The 23,043-nt window shown below is 45.0% G+C and overlaps 1 protein-coding gene across 2 annotated transcripts in view; it reads left to right on the forward strand.

The window, feature by feature from the left end:
• Positions 1-5,292: 5,292 nt before the first annotated feature.
• Positions 5,293-23,043, forward strand: part of ZCCHC8 (zinc finger CCHC-type containing 8) — a 35,878-nt gene continuing 18,127 nt past the window's right edge. Inside the window, exons 1-5 of one of the 2 annotated variants that reach the window (XM_003932154.4) lie at positions 5,293-5,673; positions 7,463-7,505; positions 15,274-15,348; positions 17,239-17,344; positions 18,373-18,450. In XM_003932154.4, coding sequence (XP_003932203.1) covers positions 5,475-5,673; positions 7,463-7,505; positions 15,274-15,348; positions 17,239-17,344; positions 18,373-18,450 — 501 coding nt within the window. In that variant the 5' untranslated portion in view covers positions 5,293-5,474. Of the gene's footprint in view, positions 5,674-7,462; positions 7,506-15,273; positions 15,349-17,238; positions 17,345-18,372; positions 18,451-23,043 lie in introns of those variants that run through there. The other variant, XM_074402114.1, reaches the window with a different exon arrangement.

Raw genomic sequence — 23,043 nt, forward strand, 5'->3', positions numbered from 1 at the left:
TTGAAGTCTTCTCTGACATAAATTACAGAATAACAAAACATTTTTTGTTTTGTTTTGTTTTTGTTTTTTTGAGATGGAGTCTTGCTCTGTTGCCTAGACTAGAGTGCAGTGGCCTATCTTGGCTCACTGCAGCCTCTGACTCCCAGGTTCAAACAGTTCTCCCACCTCAGCCTCCCAAATAGCTAGGATTACAGGTGCACCACCACGCCTGGCTGATTTTTGTATTTTTAGAGGAGATGAGGTTTTACCTTATTGGCAAGGCTGGTCCCAAACTCCTGACCTCGGGTGATCCACCTTCCTCAGCCTCCGAAAGTGCTGGGATTATAGGCGTGAGCCACTGCACCCGCCCTAGAAAATGCTTTGTCACTAGTTCGAGCATAAATCTGGAGCTAAGGGACAATTGCAAAACTTGAAGTTAATCTGCTTTCACTACAACAAATTAGTAAGGTTTAGCCTTCCTTTGAAAATCATTTGGAAAACAGCATAAGAATGAGTTACAATAAGGGAAGATTTTATAGGAATAAGATTGACAGCCTTATTTTAAAAGCTGGAATTAAGTGCTACAAACCTCGTTGTTAAGGTATATTTTTGTTACACATGAAAATAAGTGGGTTTTTTCCTCTTGCTCTCCTAGGCTGGAGTATAGTGGCTCGATCATAGCTTACTATAAGTTAGAACTCACCCAGGCTCAAGCAGTCCTCCCACCTCAGCCTCAAGTAGCTGGGACCACAGGTGCTCAACATCACACCTAGCTTGTTAAATTTTTGTAGAAACAAGGTCTTGTTACATTGCCCAGGCTGGTTTTGAATTCCTGGCCTCAAACAATCCTCCGATCGTCTCAGGACTCCCAAAGTGATGGGAGGCGTGTGATCCACTTCACCCAGCCAGAGATTGTAAGATTCTTTTTTTTTTTTTTTTTTTTTGAGACGGAGTTTCGCTCTTGTAACCCAGGCTAGAGTGCAATGGTGCGATCTCAGCTCACCGCAACCTCCGCCTCCTGGGTTCAGGCAATTCTCCTACCTCAGCCTCCTGAGTAGCTGGGATTACAGGTGTGTACCACCATGCCCAGCTAATTTTTTTTTTTTTTTTATTGGAGACGGAGTTTCGCTCTTACCCAGGCTGGAGTGCAATGGTGCCATCTCGGTTCACCACAACCTCCGCCTCCTGGGTTCAGGCAATTCTCCTGCCTCAGCCTCCTGAGTAGCTGGGATCACAGGCACGCGCCACCATGCCCAGCTAATTTTTTGTATTTTTAGTAGAGATGGGTTTTCACCTTGACCAGGATGGTCTCGGTCTCTTGACCTCGTGATCCACTCGGCTCAGCCTTCCAAAGTGCTGGGGTTACAGGCATGAGCCACAGCGCCCAGCCTTATAAGATTTTAATGTTTTTTAGTAAGCCCTTCATTTTTCCGGAGCACAGTAATTCTATAGGAAAATGGCTTTTCACCATGTTTCAGTGACAAATCTAAGCCAAGGAAATGACGTTACGGATCATTTCGTGATCATCACATTTTTCAGTTAAGCTCAGCCTTCTCAAATCAATCTTCCTAAAAATGTTCATGACCTTGTAAGGCAATGTGGATGCAAAAGCTTCCTGTGTGTCTACAGCATTTTAGAAGCTGACCATAGATAATGAGTGGTACGTTCTATTCTTTGCTAATCTAGAGCAGCACTGTATATATTACTGTTTTTGAGACAGAATCTGGCTCTGTTGCCCAGACTAGAATGCAGTGGCACGATCTCTGCTCACTGCAACCTCCACCTCCCGGGTTCAAGCGATTCTCCTGCCTCAGCCTCCCAAGTAGCTGAGATTTCAGGTGCCTGCCACCACGCCCAGCTAATTTTTGTATTTTTAGTAGAGATGGGGTTTCACTGTGTTGGCCAGGCTGTTTTTGAACTCCTGACTTCATGATCCACCCACCTTGGCCTCCCAAAGTACTGAGATTACAAGCATAAGCCACTGCATCCAGCCTGCTGTATGTATTGTATAAAATACATGTATGTTGGTCCAAGTGATCCATCTCACTCCCCTGAATAGCTGGCACCAAAGGTCCATGACAGCATACGGGGATGATTTTCGTAGAAATGATCATCGTCTCAGCCTCCCAAAGTGCCACCTGGGATTCAGACATGAGCCACAGTGCCTGGCCTAACAGTATCTTTTATTTAATAGTGTTTTTTTTGTTTGTTTGTTTGTTTGTTTTTTAATTTGAGTAGCCAAATGCAAATAGTTGAAGGATGAAATTATAGTCGTCCCTTGAACAACATGGGTTTGAACTTCAAGAGTCCACTTACATGGAGTGCAGTTGCGTGATCCTGGCTCACTGCAATCTCCGCCTCATCTCAAAAAAACCAAGGCCAAGCCGGGCACAGTGGCTCAAGCCTGTAATCCCAGCACTTTGGGAGGCTGAGGCGGGTGAATCACGAGGTCGAGAGATCGAGACCATCCTGGTCAACATGGTGAAACCCTGTCTCTACTAAAAATACAAAAAAAATTAGCTGGGCATGGTGGCTCGTGCCTGTAATCCTAGCTACTCAGGAGGCTGAGGCAGGAGAATTGCCTGAACTCAGGAGGCGGAGGTTTCGGTGAGCCGAGATCGTGCCATTGCACTCCAGCCTGGGTAACAAGAGCGAAACTCCGCCTCAAAAAAAAAAAAAAAAAAAACCAAGGCCGGTGTGGTGCTCACACCTGTAATCCCAACACTTTGGGAGGCCAAGGTGGGCAGATGACGAGGTCAGGAGTTTGAGACCAGCCTGACCAACATAGTGAAACCCTGTCTCTCCTAAAAATGCAAAAATTAAGCCGGGCGCGGTGGCTCAAGCCTGTAATCCCAGCACTTTGGGAGGCCGAGGTGGGTGGATCACAAGGTCAAGAGATCGAGACCATCTTGGTCAACAAGGTGAAACCCCGTCTCTACTAAAAATACAAAAAATTAGCTGGGCATGGTGGCGCGTGCCTGTGATCCCACCTACTCAGGAGGCTGAGACAGGAGAATTGCCTGAACCTAGGAGGCGGAGGTTGCGGTGAGCAGAGATCGTGCCATTGCACTCCAGCCTGGGTAACAAGAGCGAAACTCCATCTCAAAAAAAAAAAAAAAAAAAAAAAGGAAAAATGCAAAAATTAGCCAGGCAGGGCGGCATGCGCCTGTAATCCCAGCTACTCAGAAGGATGAGGCAGGCGAGTCACTTGAACCTGGGAGGCAGAGTTTGCAGTCAGCTGAGATCATGACCCTGCACTCCATCCTGGGTGACAGAGTGAGACTCTGTCTCAAAAAACAGAATTAAAAAAAATTTTAAATGGCCAGGCACAGTGGCTCCTGCCTGAAATTCCAGTATTTAGGGAGGCAGAGGCAGAACTATAGCTTAAGCTCAGGAGTTCAAGCCCTGCCTGGGTAATACAGCAAGATCCCATTGTCCACCAAAAGGAAAAAAAAAGTGTAAAATGTGTAAATGACTTCCCAATGTTGGGATTGGAGAGAGGCTTCCTTAAGGGCCTTTGAGTACTGATCTAGTAGTGTTCCAGCCTCATCTAGGTCCACTCTGCCTTTTCATTCAACATGGTGGTTCTCACACCTAAGACACTCTTCCTTCCATCCTCCCATGTGCCCACCCCCAACTTTGCCCACCCTGAAAATCTCACTTCCTGACTGCACTGACTCGCAACAGACTATGGTGTTTGTTAAATATTCATAACTTCCTGTGTTTTTCACATTTGTTTGATGCATATCCATCAACACCATCTCCACCCAAGAGCAGGAACATTTAAAATTAGTAAGTTTTTGTTGCTTTTTGTGGACTATAGTCTTCGTGAGAGGAGGAATTACTCTATTTTGGTTATTCTTTGCATCCTAGGGTACTCGACAAGTGCCTGGCTCATTGAAGTGGTAAATAAATAATACGATTGAATGAACAAGTCATTGAACACAGAAAGCTTTAATAGACTAACATCGTCGAATATAGCTAATTTGACATTAAAAACGAAACAAGCTCAATAAACTAACATACAAAAGTCGTTTCTGTAGCAAAGCTGAAGTCTCTTACTCTCTTTTATTTTATTTATTTATTTATTTATTTTGAGACGGAGTTTCGCTCTTGTTACCCAGGCTGGAGTGCAATGGTGCGATCTCGGCTCACCGCAACCTCCGCTTCCCGGGTTCAGGCAATTCTCCTGCCTCGGCCTCCTGAGTAGCTGGGATTACAGGCACGTGCCACCATGCCCAGCTAATTTTTTGTATTTTCAGTAGAGATGGGGTTTCACCATGCTGACCAGGATGGTCTCGATCTCTTGACGTCGTGATCCACCCGCCTCGGCCTCCCAAAGTGCTGGGATTACAGGCTTGAGCCACCGCGCCCGGCTCTCTTTTTATATTTAGTTTCATTCCGTTCCCTTTCAGGCTGTGGAGTTACTTATTCTAATGCTGCTATTAAGCACACGCACCAGAATCCGTGAGAAGCTATGCGTCGTGCTCTGATTTTTCAGCCTTAGTTGCCTAACAGGAACATCCCATATTGGTTTTGCTTTTGCTTTTGGGACAGGTTGTTGCTTTGTTGCCGAGGCTGGAGTGCCGTGGCGCCATCTGGGTTTACTGCAGCCTCGACCTCCTGGGCTCAAACGATCCTCCCGCCTCAGCCGGCTGAGGAGCTGGAACTACAATCGGCCGGCTAATTTTTTTTTTTTTTTTTTTTTTTTTTTTTTTGAGACGGAGTTTCACTCTTGTCACCCAGTCTGGAGTGCAATGGCGCGATCTCGGCTCACCGCAACCTCCGCCTCCTGGTTTCAGGCAATTCTCCTGTCTCAGCCTCCTGAGTAGCCGGGATTACAGGCACACGCCACCATGCCCAGCTAATTTTTTGTATTTTTAGTAGAGATGGGGTTTCACCATGTTGACCAGGATGGTCTCGATCTCTTGACCTCGTGATCCACCCGCCTCGGCCTCCCAAAGTGCTGGGATTACAGGCTTGAGCCACCGCGCCCGGCGGCCGGCTAATTTTTATATTTTTTGTAGAGTCTGGGTCTCGCTCTGTTGCCCAGGGTGGCTTCCAACTCCTGGGCTCCTGTGATTCTCTCGCCTCGGCCTCCCGAAGGGTTGGGATTACAGGCATGAGCCACCGCGCCCTAGCCCCATATTCCTTTACCGCATTCTAACCTACTCAGGCTTTCTTCACGTTTAAAAAGGACCAATCCCAGGATGCAATGCAGACAATGAGTACCAGTCGCTTAAAACCACACGTCCCAGCATGCCGTCCCTCAGGCAATCGCGGAGCGCGATTGGCCCCGCTGCATTCTGGGAGTTGTAGTCTGTCGCGACTGGCCCCACCCCGTGTGCCGTTTTCGGGGCCTACGTCTGGAGAAAACCCTAGCTGGTGCCGCTCGCCGCGGCCCAAACCCTGGAGAGCGGTGCTGCCCTCAAACCTTGGTCCCCGAGCCCTGGTGGTCGACTCCGCCTCTTGTCGAATCTTTTCCACAGCCCAAAATGGCGGCGGAGGTGTATTTTGGCGATCTAGAGCTGTTCGAGCCGTTCGACCACCCAGAGGAGTCGATTCCGAAGCCCGTTCACACTCGCTTCAAGGACGACGACGGCGACGAGGAGCCCGGGAATGCGGTCAGCGACGCGGAGCTGCGGGAGCGGCTTCGGCAGTGCGAGGAGACCATCGAGCAGCTCCGCTCCGAGAATATCCTTCCCGCTCGCTGGGCCCTGTCACCTGGGCGTGGGCTCCGGCGAGCGCCCGGCGAGGGCGCGGGCGCGGGCGGAAATTCCAGGAGGGCCGGCGTTCCAAGTGATTGTCACTCGCCCGCGGGCCGCGAGTCTGGGGTGCGGGGTGCGCAGGCTGCCCCGGCGCCTCGCCGCAGACCTCTTCCCCTCCGGCAGGCGGTCTCCGGGCCGGCCCCGCGCCTGCCTCCCACTCTGGGGCCGCGTTTTAGGGTTATTGCAGGCTGCCCACCTGACAGATTGTACACAGGCCCCCGCTTGCCCCCTCGCCTGGAGGTCGCGAGAAGATTTCATATTTTGCAGCCACGCTCAAGTTGTCCGGCATATTATAGTTGTAGGTGATGAAATATACCGGGTACTTAGAGCGGGGCCAACGCCAGTGGTCCCGGGGTGCAGAGTTGGGGGCCTCGGTGAATCCGGGTGTGCCGAGGGAATTGGGTAATCGCTTGATTAAAATTGGGGACTAATTTTAGAATTCTTCCACCCGGAGCTTGCTTCTGTGCTGAACGTGGATTGCAGCGCCTTGGATAAAACTCGCCAAAGAAGTTTCTTTTAGTCTTGAGTTAACATGATTGCAGATTTTTCGTGATTTGCTACTATGTTTATTTACGTTTGTGGAGTTTCATAGTTAGATAACTTCGGTTCGGGTAGATTTCTTTTTAAAATTTGTAGAGACCTGAAAGTGGCTGGTATGTCAGCTTTTTTGAGGGATGGCCAGGCTGGAGTGTGGTGGCTGGATCTCGGCTCACTGCAACCTCCGCCACCCGGGTTCAAGCGATTCTCCTGACAGCCTCCCGAGTAGCTGGGATTACCAGGTGCGCGCCACTATGCCCGGCTCATTTTTGTATTTTTAGTAGAGGCGGGGATTTCACTATGTTGGACAGGCGGTCCAAAACTCCTGACTTTTTCTGCCCGCCCCAGCTGCCCAAAGTGCTGGGATTACAGGCCTGAGGCCCTGTGCCCAGCGGGTATATCAGCTTTTTAGGTTTTTGAAGCCCGATTTATTTTTCCCAGAATGTCATCTTTCTCCACGTTGTGAGAATAATTTTCAAAATAGAAAATGTTGCGGCAGGGCCTGGTGACTCATACCTGTAATCCCAGCACTTTGGGAGCCCGAGGCGGGCGGATTACGAGGTCAGGAGTTCCAGACCAGCCTGGTCAACATGGTGAAATACCGTATCTACTAAAGATAAAAATTAGTTGGGTGTGGTGGTGCATGCCTGTAATCCCAGCTACTCCTGAGGCTGAGGCAGGAGAATCGCTTGAACCCGGGAGGTGGAGGTTACAGTGCGCTGACATCTTACCATTGCACTCCAGCCTGGGTGACATGTCAAGACTCCATGTCAAAAAAAAAAAAAAGTTAAAAGGATTCTGCAGTGGACATCCATAGATTTCATTCCAAATCTAAAGTTAACAGCTTATTACACTGCATTCACTTTATCACATAGAGGCTGTTGAAAGGTTTGACAACAACACTGGTATTTTAATAGTGTTTTTGGTTGTTTTTTAGTCTCTTTAACTTCAGGATTATGTCTTAGAATATATGTTCGAAAGGACAGAAACTATATTTTAATTTGGAGTTTCAAAAGCCTAGCCCTGCAACAAAATAGAAGCTCAGTAAGTGTGTCATCCTCAAAATATCTGTGGGTCTTTTATGTTTATAATATTCTGACACCCAAAATGAGAGTAGTAGTTGAATTTCATAATCTGGATTGTTTAATGACAGCTTATCTTCCTTAACAAGTAATAACATCAGGAACTTAAACGAAAATTGAACATTCTGACTCGACCGAGGTATGAGATTTTTGAAATTACCCCATAGTTGTCTCTTAATTTATCCTGATATTCATATTTAATCACAATTTCTTTGTAAAAAGTGTATAGAGTTTTTGTATCATTTTTATTTGTTCAGCATACTCTGGGATAAGGTCTGAATTCTCATAAGTGTATTAAAATTTTAAGCTGATTTATTGGGTGAAAGTATTTATGAAACACAATCCAGAAAATGTTGACTTAATGTTCAGAACAGGCAAGTTGTTAACCTATTCAACAAACATTTCTAGAAAGCTAGAATTAAGATTATAGTTTTGACTGGGTCTGGTGGCTCATGCCTGAAAGTCCAGCACCTGAAAAAAAAGTTACAGTATTATGGGTTGGGCGCAGTGGCTGACGCATGTAATCCCAGCACTTTGGGAGTCTGAGACAGGCAGATCATGTGAGGTCAGGAGTTCGAGACCAGCCTGGGCAACATGGTAAAACTTGTCTCTACTAAAAACACACAGATTAGCTGTGCGTGGTGGTGGATACCTATAATCGCAGTTGCTTGGGAGGCTTAGGCAGGAGAATCACTTGAACCCGGGAGATAGGGATTGCAGTGAGCTGAGATAATGCCATTGCACTCCAGCCTGGGTGAGAGAATGAGACTAAAAAAATAAAAAAAAGAAAGCCGGGCGCGATGGCTCAAGCCTGTAATCCCAGCGCTTTGGGAGGCCGAGGTGGGTGGATCACGAGGTCTAGAGATCGAGACCATCCTGGTCAACATGGTGAAACCCCGTCTCTACGTCTCTACTAAAAATACAAAAAAAAAAAAAAAAAAAAAAAAATTAGCTGGGCATGGTGGCGCGTGCCTGTAATCCCAGCTACTCAGGAGGCTGAGGCAGGAGAATTGCCTGAACCCGGGAGGCGGAGGTTGCAGTGAGCCGAGATCGCGCCATTGCACTCCAGCCTGGGTAACAAGAGCGAAACTCCGTCTCAAAAAAAAAAAAAAAAGGCCGGGCGCGGTGGCTCAAGCCTGTAATCCCAGCACTTTGGGAGGCCGAAGCGGGTGGATCACGAGGTCGAGAGATCGAGACCATCCTGGTCAACATGGTGAAACCCCGTCTCTACTAAAAATACAAAAAATTAGCTGGGCATGGTGGCGCGTGCCTGTAATCCCAGCTACTCAGGAGGCTGAGGCAGGAGAATTGCCTGAACCCAGGAGGCGGAGGTTGCGGTGAGCCGAGATCGCGCCATTGCACTCCAGCCTGGGTAACAAGAGCGGAACTCCGTCTCAAAAAAAAAAAAAAAAAGAAAAAAAAAAAAAAAGAAAAAAAGAAAAGAAAAAGAGATCGAGACCATCCTGGTCAACATGGTGAAACCCCGTCTCTACTAAAAATACAAAAAATTAGCTGGGCATGGTGGCGCGTGCCTGTAATCCCAGCTACTCAGGAAGCTGAGACAGGAGAATTGCCTGAACCCGGGAGGCAGAGGTTGCGTTGAGCCGAGATCGTGCCATTGCACTCCAGCCTGGGTAACAAGAGTGAAACTCCTTCTCAAAAAAAAAAAAGAAAAAAAAGAAAATGTGTTCATAAATAGAAACAATGCAAGATACATACAGCATTTTAGAAAAAAAAGTAATATGCTTTTGAAAAAGTTACAGTGTAGATTTGCATTTAGGCATCTGACTTTATGTTTTTGTTTTCGTTTGAGACAAGATCTCGCTCTGTCCCTCAGGCTGGTGTACAGGGTTGTAATTATTGCTCACTGAAGCCTTGATCCTCCCTCCTCAGCTTCCCAAGTAGCTGACACTTCAGGCAGACACCACCACACGCAGCTAATTTTTTTTTTCTTTTTGGACGGAATTTCACTGCTGTTGCCCAGGTTGGAGTGCAGTGGCATGATATTGGCTCACTGCAACCTCTGCCTCTCAGGTTCAAGTGATTCTCCTGCCTCAGTCTCCTGCGTAACTAGGATTACTTGCGCCACTGCGCCCAGCTGATTTTTGTATTTTTTTTTTTTTTTTTTTTTTTTTTTTTTTTTTTTAGTAGAGACGGGGTTTCACCATGTTGGCCAGGCTGGTCTTGAACTCTTGACCTCAGATGATATGCCAGCCTCCCAAAGTGCTGGGATTACAAGCACGAGCCACCATACCTGGTGTTTTTTTTCCTAATAGAGTTAGGATCTTGCTATGTTGCCCAAGCTGGTCTCAAACTCCTGGCCTCAACTGATCCTTCTGCCTAGGCCTCCCAAAGTGCTGAAATTACAGGCATGAGCCACCATGCCCAGCTTAGGCACCTAACTTTAACAAAGATATTAAATCCTGGTATCTCAAAATATAAACTTATTTAGCAGGTCACTAAATCTAAAGTATTTGTTAAAGTATAGATTATGAAGAATGATATTTTCAAGCTTTCAGAATTTGGGGGTACCATGGTGTAATTTCACATGCACTTTTTTTTTTTTTTTTTTTGAGACGGAGTTTTACTCTTGTTACCTAGGCTGGAGTGCAATGGCGCGATCTCGGCTCACCGCAACCTCCGCCTCCTGGGTTCAGGCAATTCTCCTGCCTCAGCCTCCTGAGTAGCTGGGATTACAGGCACGCGCCACCATGCCCAGCTAATTTTTTGTATTTTTAGTAGAGACGGGGTTTCACCATGTTGACCAGGATGGTCTCGATCTCTTGACCTCGTGATCCACCCGCCTCGGCCTCCCAAAGTGCTGGGATTACAGGCTTGAGCCACTGCGCCCGGCTTTTTTTTTTTTTTTTTTTTTTGAGATGGAGTTTCACTCTTGTTACCCAGGCTGGAGTGCAATGGCACGATCTCGGCTCACCGCAACCTCCGCCTCCTGAGTTCAAGCAATTCTCCTACCTCAGCCTCCCGAGTAGCTAGTACTACAGGTGCGTGCTACCATGCCCAGCTAATTTTTGTATTTTTAGTAGAGACGGGGTTTCACCTTGTTGACCAGGATGGTCTCGATCTCTTGACCTCGTGATCCATCTGCCTCGGCCTCCCAAAGTGCTGGGATTATAGGCGTGAGCCACCGCGCCCGGCCACATGCACTTTTTAATTCATTTTTTTAATTTTCTTTCTTTTTTTTTTTGACGGAGTTTCGCTCTTGTTACCCAGGCTGGAGTGCAATGGTGCGATCTCGGCTCACCGCAACCTCCGCCTCCCGGGTTCAGGCAATTCTCCTGCCTCAGCCTCCTGAGTAGCTCGGATTACAGGCATGTGCCAGCATGCCCAGCTACTTTTTTGTATTTTTAGTAGAGACGGGGTTTCACCATGTTGACCAGGATGGTCTCTATCTCTTGACCTCATGATCCACCTGCCTCGGCCTCCCAAAGTGCTGGGATTACAGGCCTTGAGCAACCGCGCCCGGCCTAATTTTCTTTATTTTGAGACAGTCTTGCTCTGTCACCCAGGCTGGAGTGCAGCGATGCAATCTCAGCTCACTACAACCTCTGCTTCCTGGGTTCAAGCAATTCTTCTGCCTTAGCCTCCTGAGTAGCGGGGATTACAGGCATCTGCCACCACGCTTGGCTAATTTTCGTGCTTTTTAGTAGAGACGGGGTTTGACTCTGTCTTGGGTGGCTTAATAAAATTAACTCATTTTTGTACCCGGGCATAGTGGCACGTGCCTATAATCCCAGCTGCTTGGAAGTCTGAGGCAGGAGAATTGCTTGAACCTGCGAGCTGGAGGTTGCGGTGAACCAGGATCACACCACTGCATTCCAGCCTGGGCGACAGAGAGGAGACTCTGTCTCAAAAAAAAAAATTATTAAAAAATTCATTTTTTCTTAGGTATTCAATGTATTAAATATAGTTAGGATTCCTAATAAAAGTCATAATTTTTTTTTTTAAATTTTTGAGCTGGAGTTTTGTCACCCAGGCTGGAATGCAGTGGTATGATTTTGGCTCACTGCAACATCCGCCTCCTGGGTTCAAGCAACTCTCCTGCTTCAACCTCCCAAGTAGCTGGGATTATAGACATGTGCCACCATGCTTCGCTAATTTTTGTATTTTTAGTAGAGATGGGGTTTCACCATGTTGGTCAGGCTGGTCTCCAACTCCTGACCTCATGGTCCACCCATCTTGGGCTCCCAAAGTACTGGAATTACAAGGCATGAGCCACCGTGCCCACCTTCAACGTGTATTTTTAAAAGTTAAGACTTCTTCATGCATGACAACCACTCCATTATCACACCTAAAAATTGGCATGACTTCCTTAATCATGTCCCCTACCAACTCCATGTTCAAATTTCTCCAACTAAGTATATCTATAGCTGGTTTCTCAAACTGGACTCCAATTACGAATCATGCAGTTGCATGTGACATTTAAAAACAACCCTGGTAGGCCTGGTGGGCTCACACTTGTAATCCCAGGGAATTGGGTGGCTGAGGCAGGAACATCACTGGAGGTCAGGAGTTTGAGACCAGCCTGGCCAACATGGTGAAACCCCGTCTCTACTAAAAATAGAAATAAGTAGCTGGCATGTGGCAGGCACCTATAATCCCAGCTACTCAGGAAGCTGAGGCAGGAGAATTGCTTGAACCCAGGAGGTGGAGGTCGCAGCGAGCTGAGATCACAACACTGCACTCTAGCCTTGGCAACAGAGTGAAACTCTGTCTCAAAAAAAAAAAAAAAGTCTGGGCACAGTACAGTAGCTCATGCATATAATCCCAGCACTTTGGGAGGCTGAGGCGGGCGGATCACCTGAGGTCAGGAGTTCGAGAGCAGGCTGGCCAATATAGTGAAACCCCGTCTCTACTAAAAATACAAAACATTAGCTGGGTATGTGGTTGGTGCCTGTAATCCCAGCTAATCAGGAGGTTTAGGCAGGAGAATTGCTTGAACCCGGGAGGCATGGGTTATAGTGAGCTGAGATTGCGCCATTGCACTGCAGCCTGGGCAACAAGAACAAAACTCAACCTCAGAAAAAAAGAAATTCTCTGGCTGGGCACTGTGGCTCACGCATATAATTCCAACACTTTGGGAAACTATGGTGGATGGATCATATGAACTTAGGAGTTTGAGACCAGCCTTGGCAAAATGGCAAAAACCCGTTTCTACCAAAAATTAAAAAATTAGTATGGTGGCTTACTCCTGGAGTCCTAGCTACTATGGAGGCTCAAGTGGGAGGATCACTTGAGCCCAGGAGGTTGAGGCTGCAGTGACCCATGATTATGCCCCTGCCCTGCAGCCTAGGTGACAGAGTGGCACCTTGTCTCAAAAAATAAAAAAAGCCAGACATGGTGGCTCACCCCTGTAATCCCAGCACTTTGGAAGGCCAAGATGGGCAGATCACCTGAGGTCGGGAGTTCAAGAGCAGCCTGGCCAACATGGTGAAACCCCTGTCTCTACTAATAATATAAGAACAAGCCTGTAATCCCAGCACTTTGGGAGGCCGAGGCGGGTGGATCATGAGGTCAAGAGATCGAGACCATCCTGGTCAACATGGTGAAACCCCGTCTCTACTAAAATACAAAAAAATTAGCTGGGCGTGGTGGCGCGTGCCTGTAATCCCAGCTACTCAGGAGGCTGAGGCAGGAGAATTGGCTGAACCCAGGAGGCGGAGGTTGCGGTGAGCCGAGATCGCGCCATTGCACTCCAGCCTGGGTAACAAGAGAGAAACTCCGTCTCAAAAAAAAAAAAAAAAAAAAAAAAAAAAAAAAAGAATTAGCCAGGCATAGTGGTGGGCACCTATAATCCCAGCTACTCGGCTGAGGTGGAGGTTGAGCTGGCTGAGGTAGAAGTTGCATTGAGCAGAGATTGTGCCATTGCACTCCAGCCTGGGCAACAAGAACAAAGCTCCATCTCAAAAATAATAATAATAAATAAAAACATGTGTTTTTAAAACCTGAAGTTTGCCCCAATTGAAACCTGTCTCTGAAATTTCTTATTTTATTTATTAAGTTTTTATTTTTTTCGAGTCAAAATCTTGCTCTGTTGCCCAAAACTGGAGAGCAGTCGCGTGATCTTGGCTCACTGCAACCCCCGCCTCCTGGGTTCAAGCAGTTCTCCTGCCTCAGCCTCCTAAGTAGCTGGAATTACAGGTGTGTGCCACCATGCCCAGCTACTTTTTGTATTTTTAATAGGGACAAGGTTTCACCATGTTGGCCAGGCTGGTCTTGAACTCCTGACCTCGTGATCTGCCTGCCTTGGCCTCCCAAAGTGCTGGGATTACAGGCGTGAGCCACCGCACCCAGCCTCTTGTTTTATTTCTTTACTTCATATGGACAATTTTAAATAGAGACATTTATTTCACATCCTGTACAGGTAAAGGAATATGAGGCAGGTGAGAAGAGGAAGAATCAGACATTCAGCTGGCCCCAGGTTACCAAAGGGATATATAACAAGTTTCCAGGCTGCATTCTAGTTCTGTTTTTTTCAGTATTTGAAAGTCAAATCCAGGAATAGTATACTCTTTTATATCTCTGCTTCAGAATCTTGGATTTGAGATGTTTAGTACAAGATGCTTTGCCCTCCAAGAATCTATTTAAAAGTGTTCTTTCCTATATGCTTCCAAGCCATATTTACTTAGATTCCTTTAGAAATATATCAGGCATGGTAGCTCACTCCGGTAACCCCAGCACTTTGGAAGGCCAAGGTGGGCGCATCACTTGAGGTCAGGAGTTTGAGATCAGCGTGGCCAACATGATGAAACCCCTCTCTACTAAGAATGCAAACATTAGCCACGTGTGGTGCATGTGCCTGTAATCCCAGCTACTCAGGAGGCTGAGCCAGGAGAATCGCTTGAACCTAGGATGTGGAGGTTGCAGTGAGCTGAGATCTTGCCAGTACACTCCAGCCTGGGCAACAAAGCAAGATTCTGTCTCAAAAAAAAAAAAGAAAATGAAGTATATTCTTGTAACTTGTTTATCTAGTCCTTCCCTCCCCCTAATTTGTAAAGAAACTAGCCATTAGCCGGGCGCAGTGGCTCAAGCCTGTAATCCCAGCACTTTGGGAGGCCGAGGCGGGTGGATCACGAGGTCAAGAGATCGAGACCATCCTGGTCAACGTGGTGAAACCCCGTCTCTACTAAAAATACAAAAAAATGAGTTGGGCATGGTGGCGCGTGCCTGTAATCCCAGCTACTCAGGAGGCTGAGGCAGGAGAATTGCCTGAACCCAGGAGGCAGAGGTTGCGGTGAGCCGAGATCGCGCCATTGCACTCCAGCCTGGGTGACAAGAGCGAAACTCCGTCTCAAAAAAAAAAAAAAAAGGAAACTAGCCATTAGACAAACTTTGCGGTCGAAACTGCAAAGATTAACTGCAGTTCTTAATTTTTTGTTAAACGTTTTTTTAAAAATGTTAAGTGATGACCCTGTATAAAATTATTAATAAAGTAGGTAGAATTGGTGAAAATGTATAATTTTTTTGAGAAAACTGCAATATGTATAAAATACGAAATGATCTTTGGTACTTAAGAATTATGAGTCTAGGGGAGATGGTTCACAGCTGTAATCCCAGCACTTGGGGAGGCTGAGGAAGGTGGACCCCTTGAGCTTAGGAATTCGAGACCAGCCTGGCCAGCATGGCAAAACCCTTTTCTCTACAAAACATAAAAATTTGCTGGGCATGGTGGTATGTGCCTGTGGTCCCAGCTACTTGAGAAGCTGAGGTGGGATTGCTTCATTCTAGGAGGCTGAAGTTGCAGTGATCCAAGATATCTCCAGCACAAGGGACAGGGTGAGAACCTGTCTCAGAAAAGAAAAGAAAATTTATAAAAGTTATGTGTTTATATATACGTATGCAAGTTTACTTAAATACCTTCTAAGAATATGTTCTAACTTCTGTTTTAGTGGAATATTGGTGAACAATACTAAGTTAGATGGACCTATATTACAGATTCTATTTATGAACAATGCTATTTCAAAGTAAGTAATTTTTTTCTTTCTTAAATACAATAAGTTAATGTGTTTATGGAACAATGTTCTCTATAAGTATGCTGTTTTCATTTGTACTTAGATCATCTTTATTCTTTTACTTAAAAGAATAAAGCTTTTAAGCTTTATAAGTATTATGTAATACCTGTGAGGTAGCAACATGATCACCTCTAAGAGCTCATTAAATAGCTTCTAATACAAATAATCACGACCACCGTAACAATAACAGTGATGTTAACCGTTTTTCTTTCCAAATCAGGTAACTGAGTTTTCCGTGTTGGCCATCTTCAGAGCCTACTCACTTGGTTATTTTTTTAACAGCAAAACTTGACTTTTGCAAACCATCCAGCATGCTTGGGTTTAGGATGACCCAATGCGTTCCTGCAGGGCTTGCTTAGAGTGTTCTGAAATGCTTTCAGGTCATGCTCTGTCCCTTCTTCAGAGCATGATCATAGACATCTTACATGGTTGCTTGCTCTCTCGAAAGTCACTTGGTCATATTGTTGTCTTCTTTACTGACCAAGGTCAAGAGGATAGGAACAGTGCCAGGTTCGTAACCTACTTTATCTCAGCAGAAGTGGAACCCAAGTCTCTGAGGGTGGGGAAGCTGGATGCTAAATACAGCAGCAGCAAGGTGCTGGGCACAACTGACCTGTAGTACTTTTGTCCCTCCCATGCCCAGATAAGAATCAGTAACTACTCTAGCTCATGACAGTCTCATTTCTGCACCATTCACCTAGTGTTTCACCTGCAGAAATTTTAAAATGTCAGAGCTACAAGACACCTGAAAGATCATCAAATCTGTGAAAAGGAAACTGAGTCTGAGACATTATGGCTCCCCAGTTACATCCTAGTAAGTCGTGGACTCCTTTGACACCTCCTGAACTGAGCACTACGGAATATATGATGAGCTTGGTTCTTGACCTGGAGACCTAGAGAAAGTAGACCTCAGTATTTTTTCTTTCTTTGCATTTTGATTTTATGTTTCCCGGTTTCATATTTATATTGGTGTTTCCTTATATGTGTATAAAGAATCTCTGGGAGGAAGACCTGAATGTATTGACCGTCTTAGTGTTGCAGAAATAGTTGGCTAGGGCTAGGCACGGTGGCTCACAGATCTTTGCTGCATCATCCATTTCTTCACTAGAAAACAGAACAGTCATATTAACTACCTTTGAGGTAGCTACATGAGGTAACTACATGATAACTACCGATGAGGTAGCTCCCAACACCTTGGGAGGCCGAGGTGGGTGGAGCATGAGGTCAGGAGATCAAGACCAACCTGGCCAACATGGTGAAACCCTGTCTCTACTAAAAATGAAAAAATTAGCTGGGCGTGGTGGTGTGCACCTATAGTTTCAGCTACTCGGGAGGCTGAGGCAGGAGAATCACTTGAACTCAGGATGCGGAGGTTGCAGTGAGCCAAGAGTTCACCACTGCACTCCAGCCTGGGTGACAGAGCGAGACTCCGTCTCAAAAAAAAAAAAAAAGAGGTGACTAGGAGACAGGGTAGGAAGGGAGCTTTCCATTATGTAACCCTTTTACTTCTTTTGGATTTTGAACTATTTACATGTAGTATCTATTTAAAAATTAAGTACATAGAATTTATAAATAAAATCCATGTATTCTTTGGGCAACTGACTGACAGTCATGCCAATCACTGTGTTACTTTATCATCATCATTTCACTAACTTGGAAACAATGTATAATTTTACCTTAAGGAATATGTTCCTGAGTATTACGAAGAGTCAGTGATTTGATAAACTTCTGAAAAACAAAATAACAGCATTCGAACTTGATATCTTATAGTAATGCATAAGACTTCAGTCTATTGAATGTTTTACTCTGTCTGGGTTCTGACCATTTTGTCCTCTTACACAGGCAATATCATCAAGAAATAGAGGAATTTGTATCAAATTTAGTAAAAAGATTTGAGGAACAGCAGAAAAATGATGTGGAAAAGACTTCCTTTAATCTTTTGCCCCAGGTATTTCAAATTTAAGAGACTTTAAGATTAGTAGGTTATGGGTTTCACTGCCAATTATTGGGCCACAAGGATCTTCTTGAATCAAAACCAAAATGATTAAGACTATTCACCTCCCTCCCTCCACTAGCTTTCTTTTTCGAAGTCTGACTGGTTTAGCCACACGGTGTTCTTTTAGACTGTAGCTCAGACTTTTTACATTGCCTAACGTGGACATGTGGTTTTGGGCAGAAAATTAATTTTAGGCCAGAAGATAATCTGAGTTTCTGGGGTCTGTGAAAGATGGATTCCTTTGATCTAAAACCAACAGGTTTGTGTGCTCTCCTCTACTTGTTTTTAGAACAATTGTGTGCCCAAAGAAATCTGAGAAGTTTTACTATGTGAGTATTAGACTATGCATTTATGTTTTAAAAAAAGAAGAGTCAGAGTTACGATTTCTAGGTCTTTTTTTAAAATTAAAAATTAAGGTAAGTAGAAGCTCCTAAATAAGGAGCTTTAGCTGTTTATCCTCAGGCTTTGGAGAACAGAATGTTCTGATTGATTCCTATTTTTATCACCTTTGGTTTTTATGTATTCTATACAGCTTTTAACAATTCAGCAAACAAAATACATTTAACAATAAAAACCATACTGAACATTATTTTTGATTCAGGGAAACTTCTATAGTAGCTTGAGGGTTATATTTATCAGTATTGACCAGTAATGTAAAACTATATATTTTTTTATCTTTCTGGTTTTCTGCCTTGCCCGTTTAAGTGTTGAAAGTGGCATAAGTAACATTAGTTAAAAAACAGTCATGATGCATGCTAATGCTTCAGAAGCAGCTCTCCTTTTACATCTTCTTCCATTCTCCCACAAGAAATGTCGTTCATAAACATTCTTATGTTAATTTATAAACTCACCAGATTTGAAATTCTACATGTCTTATTGGTGTTTGTTGGAAAATAAGTGTATTCGACTTCCTCAGATTTGAAATGTAAACTTGTTAAAAATTGGTTAGCCTTTGTAATATGTGTTTTTCTTTGTATTAGCCATCCAGTATTGTGCTAGAAGAGGACGGGAAAGTGGAAGAGTCCTGCGCCATGAAAAACAACAAGGAAGCTTTCAGTGTAAGTTTGGACATTTCAGTTTTGAATTTTGCCGATAGGTGTTTCCTATCCTGTGTCAACTGGGTGGTGTTTAAAAAATAAAGTAGTATAGTCATATGTCTTCACTTGATTATAGCATCTTTCTGTGTGGCAAATAGCAGTTTGGACTTTATCCTCGAAATATTACAGTGTGCTTTTTGGTTTTCTTCCCAAGGCAGAGTCTTGCTCTGTCACCCAGGCTGGAGTGCAGTGGCGCAATCTTGGCTCACTGCAACCTCTGCCTCCCAGGTTCAAGCAATTCTCCTGTTTCAGCCTCCCGAGTAGGTGGGACTACAGGTGCGTGCCACCATGCAGGCTAATTTTTTTATTTTTAGTAGAGACTGAGTTTCACCATGTTGGCCAGGCTGGTCTGACTCCTGACCTGGTGATCCACCTGACTAGGCCTCCCAAAGTGCTGGGATTACAGGCGTGAGCCACTACACCCGGCCAGTTTGCTTTTTAATAATGACTGTGAACCTGGGGCACAGTAAAACATACTTTGGAGAACTTTTGTTTGCATTTTTGTTTAGAGATAGGGTTTCACCAGGCTGGTCTTTGAACTCCTGACCTCGTGATCCACCCACCCCCGCCTCCCAAAGTGCCAGGATTACAGGCGTGAGCCACCACTCCCGGCCTGGAGAACTTTATTTTTGTATTGATCAACTGCTTTGTTTATTCAAGAACTTGGGTGAAGAGATATAGAAGGCTTGCTTGTTGAACTTATACATGGCTAAAGCTGAGAGGGATAGGTAGCTAATACAACCGATGGCAAATTTGGAATTTAAAGTGTTGACAGGCTTAAATGGTGGGTGAAAAAATAGCAGAAGTTAACAAGGATGACCTCCATGTAGGCTACAGCCTTTCAATATCTATGCAAAATTCAGTAGTGTTAATACAATGTAGTAGTATGATACTGTAGCTTGTAATATTTTAAAAGGGAATAGTGGATTCTATAATATTGAAGGAAAACTAGTTTTCACATTTATGTAGTATTATGCCTTATTAATATACCACAATTTTAGGCTCGGTGCAGTGGCTCACACCTGTAATCCTGGTGCTCTTGGAGGCCAAGGTGGGAGGATTACTTGAGTCCAGGAGTTCTATACTAGCCTAAGCAACATAGCCAGAGCTAACTTCTACAAAAAATTCCTAAGAAATTAGCCAACTGTGGCTGAGTGCAGTGGCTCACACCTGTAATCTCAGGACTTTGGGAGGCTAAGACAGATGGATCACTTGAGGTCAGGAGTTTGAGACCAACCTGGCCATCATGGCAAAACCTTGTCTCTACTAAAAATATAAAAATTACTCAGGCGTGGTGGTGCACACCTATAGTCCCAGCCACTGGGGAGGCTGAGTCATGAGAATCACTTTGCACCTGGGAGGTAGGCTACAGTGAGCCAAGACCATGCTGCTGCACTACAGTCTGGGTGACAGAGTAAGACTCCATCTCAAAAAAAAAAAATTAGCCAAATGGGAGAAAAAAAAGATAAAGATGTGCGTGTGTGTGTGTGTGTGTGTGTCTGTGTGTGTGTGTGTGTGTGTGTGTATGTGTGTATGAATGTATATTTGGAAACGATATGGGCCTACTGGGATGATGAAGAGCCCACAAGCTTTATTGAAAGGAAGATTTGCAAGGGATGTCACGTCTCTACAAATAGGATAAAGGCTGTTTGTAAAAGAATAAAAGTTATTTTAAATTACCCTTTGAAATGCCAAGTGACAGAATTAAGACGAGTGATTGAATTTAGTACAAGAAGTTACATTTCAACTCAACCTTTAGAAAACTTGAATTTTTATCAGAGATGTAAAAAATGATATGACTGTCATTCAAAAGAAAGAAGGGGAAAAAAAAGAAGTGAAGTGGCACTTCTCATTTATAAAAGTGAATTCAGTGTTACTGGAGTCAAATAGGAACTGAGATGTTATCAGGGCACTTTAAAAAGAAATTTCTGAATTTGAATGAGGTAATTTTTCATTTTCCTTCTGACCTTAAGGTTCTGGAATTTAAAGTGGCACCTGCCTAGAAACTGGGAATTTTATTTATTTATTAATTTAGACCTTTAACAAATATGAAAATATTTAGTGAATGTTACTTTGTCGCAGGGACCCTTCTAGGTTCCAGGGAGACAGGAATGAAAAAAAGGGCAAAGTCCCAGCTCTTGTTTAATTACTTTCTAGTCAGGGAAGGCAGTGCCCTGAAGAAAAATAAAGCAGGGAAAGCAGTTAAAGAGTAGCTGTGGGGTAGGTGGTTTGTAGTGACTGACAGCTTCTCTGAGCTGAGCCTTAGATGAATTAAGGGAGTGAGCGGAGGCTGTGGTTTGAATAAGGCACTGTAGGCAGTAGGAAAGGTAAGTAGAAAGCCCCAAGACAGGAGCACTACCTGGCGTGTAAGTTCTAAGCTCATAACAGGTATTACTCATGAAGGTACTGTTAGGCTTCAGTTGTACAGGTGAGGAAACAGATGGAAAGCTAAGTAACTCGCCAGTGGATTAGTAAGTGGCAAAGCCAGGGCAGAGTTTAAAACCAGGCTCTTGGCCTGGTGCAAGCAGCTCATGCCTATAATCCCAGCACTTTGGGAGGCCAAGGCAGGCAGATAACCTGAGGTCAGGAGTTCGAGAGCAGCCTGGCCAAGATGGTAAAACCTCATCTCTTCTAAAAATACAAAAATTAGCAGGGTGTGCTGACTGACGCCTGTAATCCCAGCTACTCGGGAGGCTGAGGCAGGAGAATCATTTGAACCCAGGAGGCGGAGGTTGCAGTGAGCTGAGATTCCACCACTGCACTCCAGCCTGGACAACAGAGCAAGACTCTGTCTCAAAAAAAAGAAAAGCCAGGCCCTTGGAGTCTGGAGCACATGATCTGAATCTTCATGTTGTCCAATAGGCTGTAATGAGAACTTCAGATTTTACTGTAAAATGAGAAGCTGTGGAGGGTTTTAAGTAGAAATGTGACACGATATGAATTGACTGTTTTTTTTTTGTTTTTGTTTTTATTTTTTTGTTTTTTTGTTTTTTTTTTTTGAGACGGAGTTTCGCTCTCGTTACCCAGGCTGGAGTGCAATGGCGCGATCTCAGCTCACCGCAACCTCTGCCTCCTGGGCTCAGGCAATTCTCCTGTCTCAGCCTCCTAAGTAGCTGGGATTACAGGCATGCGCCACCACGCCCAGCTAGTTTTTTGTATTTTTAGTAGAGACGGGGTTTCACTATGTTGACCAAGATGGTCTCGATCTCTCAACCTTGTGATCCACCCACCTCGGCCTCCCAAAGTGCTGTGATTACAGGCTTGAGCCACCGAGCCCGGCTGAATTGACTTTTTAAAAGAGCTGGATTCTCTGTGGAAAATAGTCTGTAGCTGGTTATGCATGGAAGCTGAAAACCAATTAGGAAGTTATTGTATTCAACTCAGGTGAGACAAAATAGTACTGAGACTGGGGTGAGAGTAGTGCTGCTGAGAGGTGGTTAGAATGTGGGTATGCTGAGGCCCGGTGTGGTGGCTCACGCGTGTAATCCAAGCACTTTGGAGGCCAAGGCGGGTGGGTCACCTGAGGTCGGGAGTTCAAGACCAGCCTGACCAACATGGTAAAAACCCCGTCTTTAAAAAAAAAAAATGTGGGCATACTGGGGAAGTGGAGCTGATCAAATGTGTTGGTGAACTGGATGTAGAATATGAGAGCAAGAGAGTAATCAGAGTGACTCAGGTTGTTGGCCTAAACATTTGGAAGAATGTTTTTTTTTTGAGACGGAGTTTCACTCTTGTTACCCAGGCTGGAGTGCAATGGCGCGATCTCGGCTCACCGCAACCTCCGCCTCCTGGGTTCAGGCAATTCTCCTGCCTCAGCCTCCTGAGTAGCTGGGATTACAGGCACACGCCACCATGCCCAGCTAATTTTTTGTATTTTTAGTAGAGACGGGGTTTCACCATGTTGACCGGGATGGTCTCAATCTCTTGACCTCGTGATCCACCCGCCTTGGCCTCCCAAAGTGCTGGGATTACAGGCTTGAGCCACCACACCCGGCCAAAAAAATAATAATTAAAAAATAATAACTTGACCTTTAGAAGTAGTAAGCATATACATTACGCTTCATACCATGGGTCAGGATGGACCACCTGGGTAGTGAAAGTGGAGAGGAGGATTAAGAACTGAGCCCTAGGGCACTCTAATACATGGAAGATAGAGGGATAAGAAGAATCTAGCATAGAAGACCAAGGCTCGGCCAGGAAGGAAAAAAGAGAACTGAGAAGTGTGTCCTAGAAGCCAAGGAAGGAAGATGTTTTTAGGAGGAAGGAAGAATCGTGTCAATTGTTGCAGATACGTTAAGAAAGATGAAGAGTGAGAACTGTCTGTTGAAGTTGGCTACATGAAAGTCATTGCAGCCGGGCGCGGTGGCTCCAGCCTGTAATCCCAGCACTTTGGGAGGCCGAGGCGGGTGGATCATGAGGTCAAGAGATCAAAACCATCCTGGTCAACATGGTGAAACCCCGTCTCTACTAAAAACACAAAAAACTAGCTGGGCATGGTGGCACGTGCCTGTAATCCCAGCTACTCAGGAGGCTGAGGCAGGAGAATTGCCTGAA

The sequence above is a fragment of the Saimiri boliviensis genome, chromosome 7 (genome assembly GCF_048565385.1).
Source record: "Saimiri boliviensis isolate mSaiBol1 chromosome 7, mSaiBol1.pri, whole genome shotgun sequence".
In the NCBI taxonomy this organism is placed as follows: domain Eukaryota; kingdom Metazoa; phylum Chordata; class Mammalia; order Primates; family Cebidae; genus Saimiri; species Saimiri boliviensis.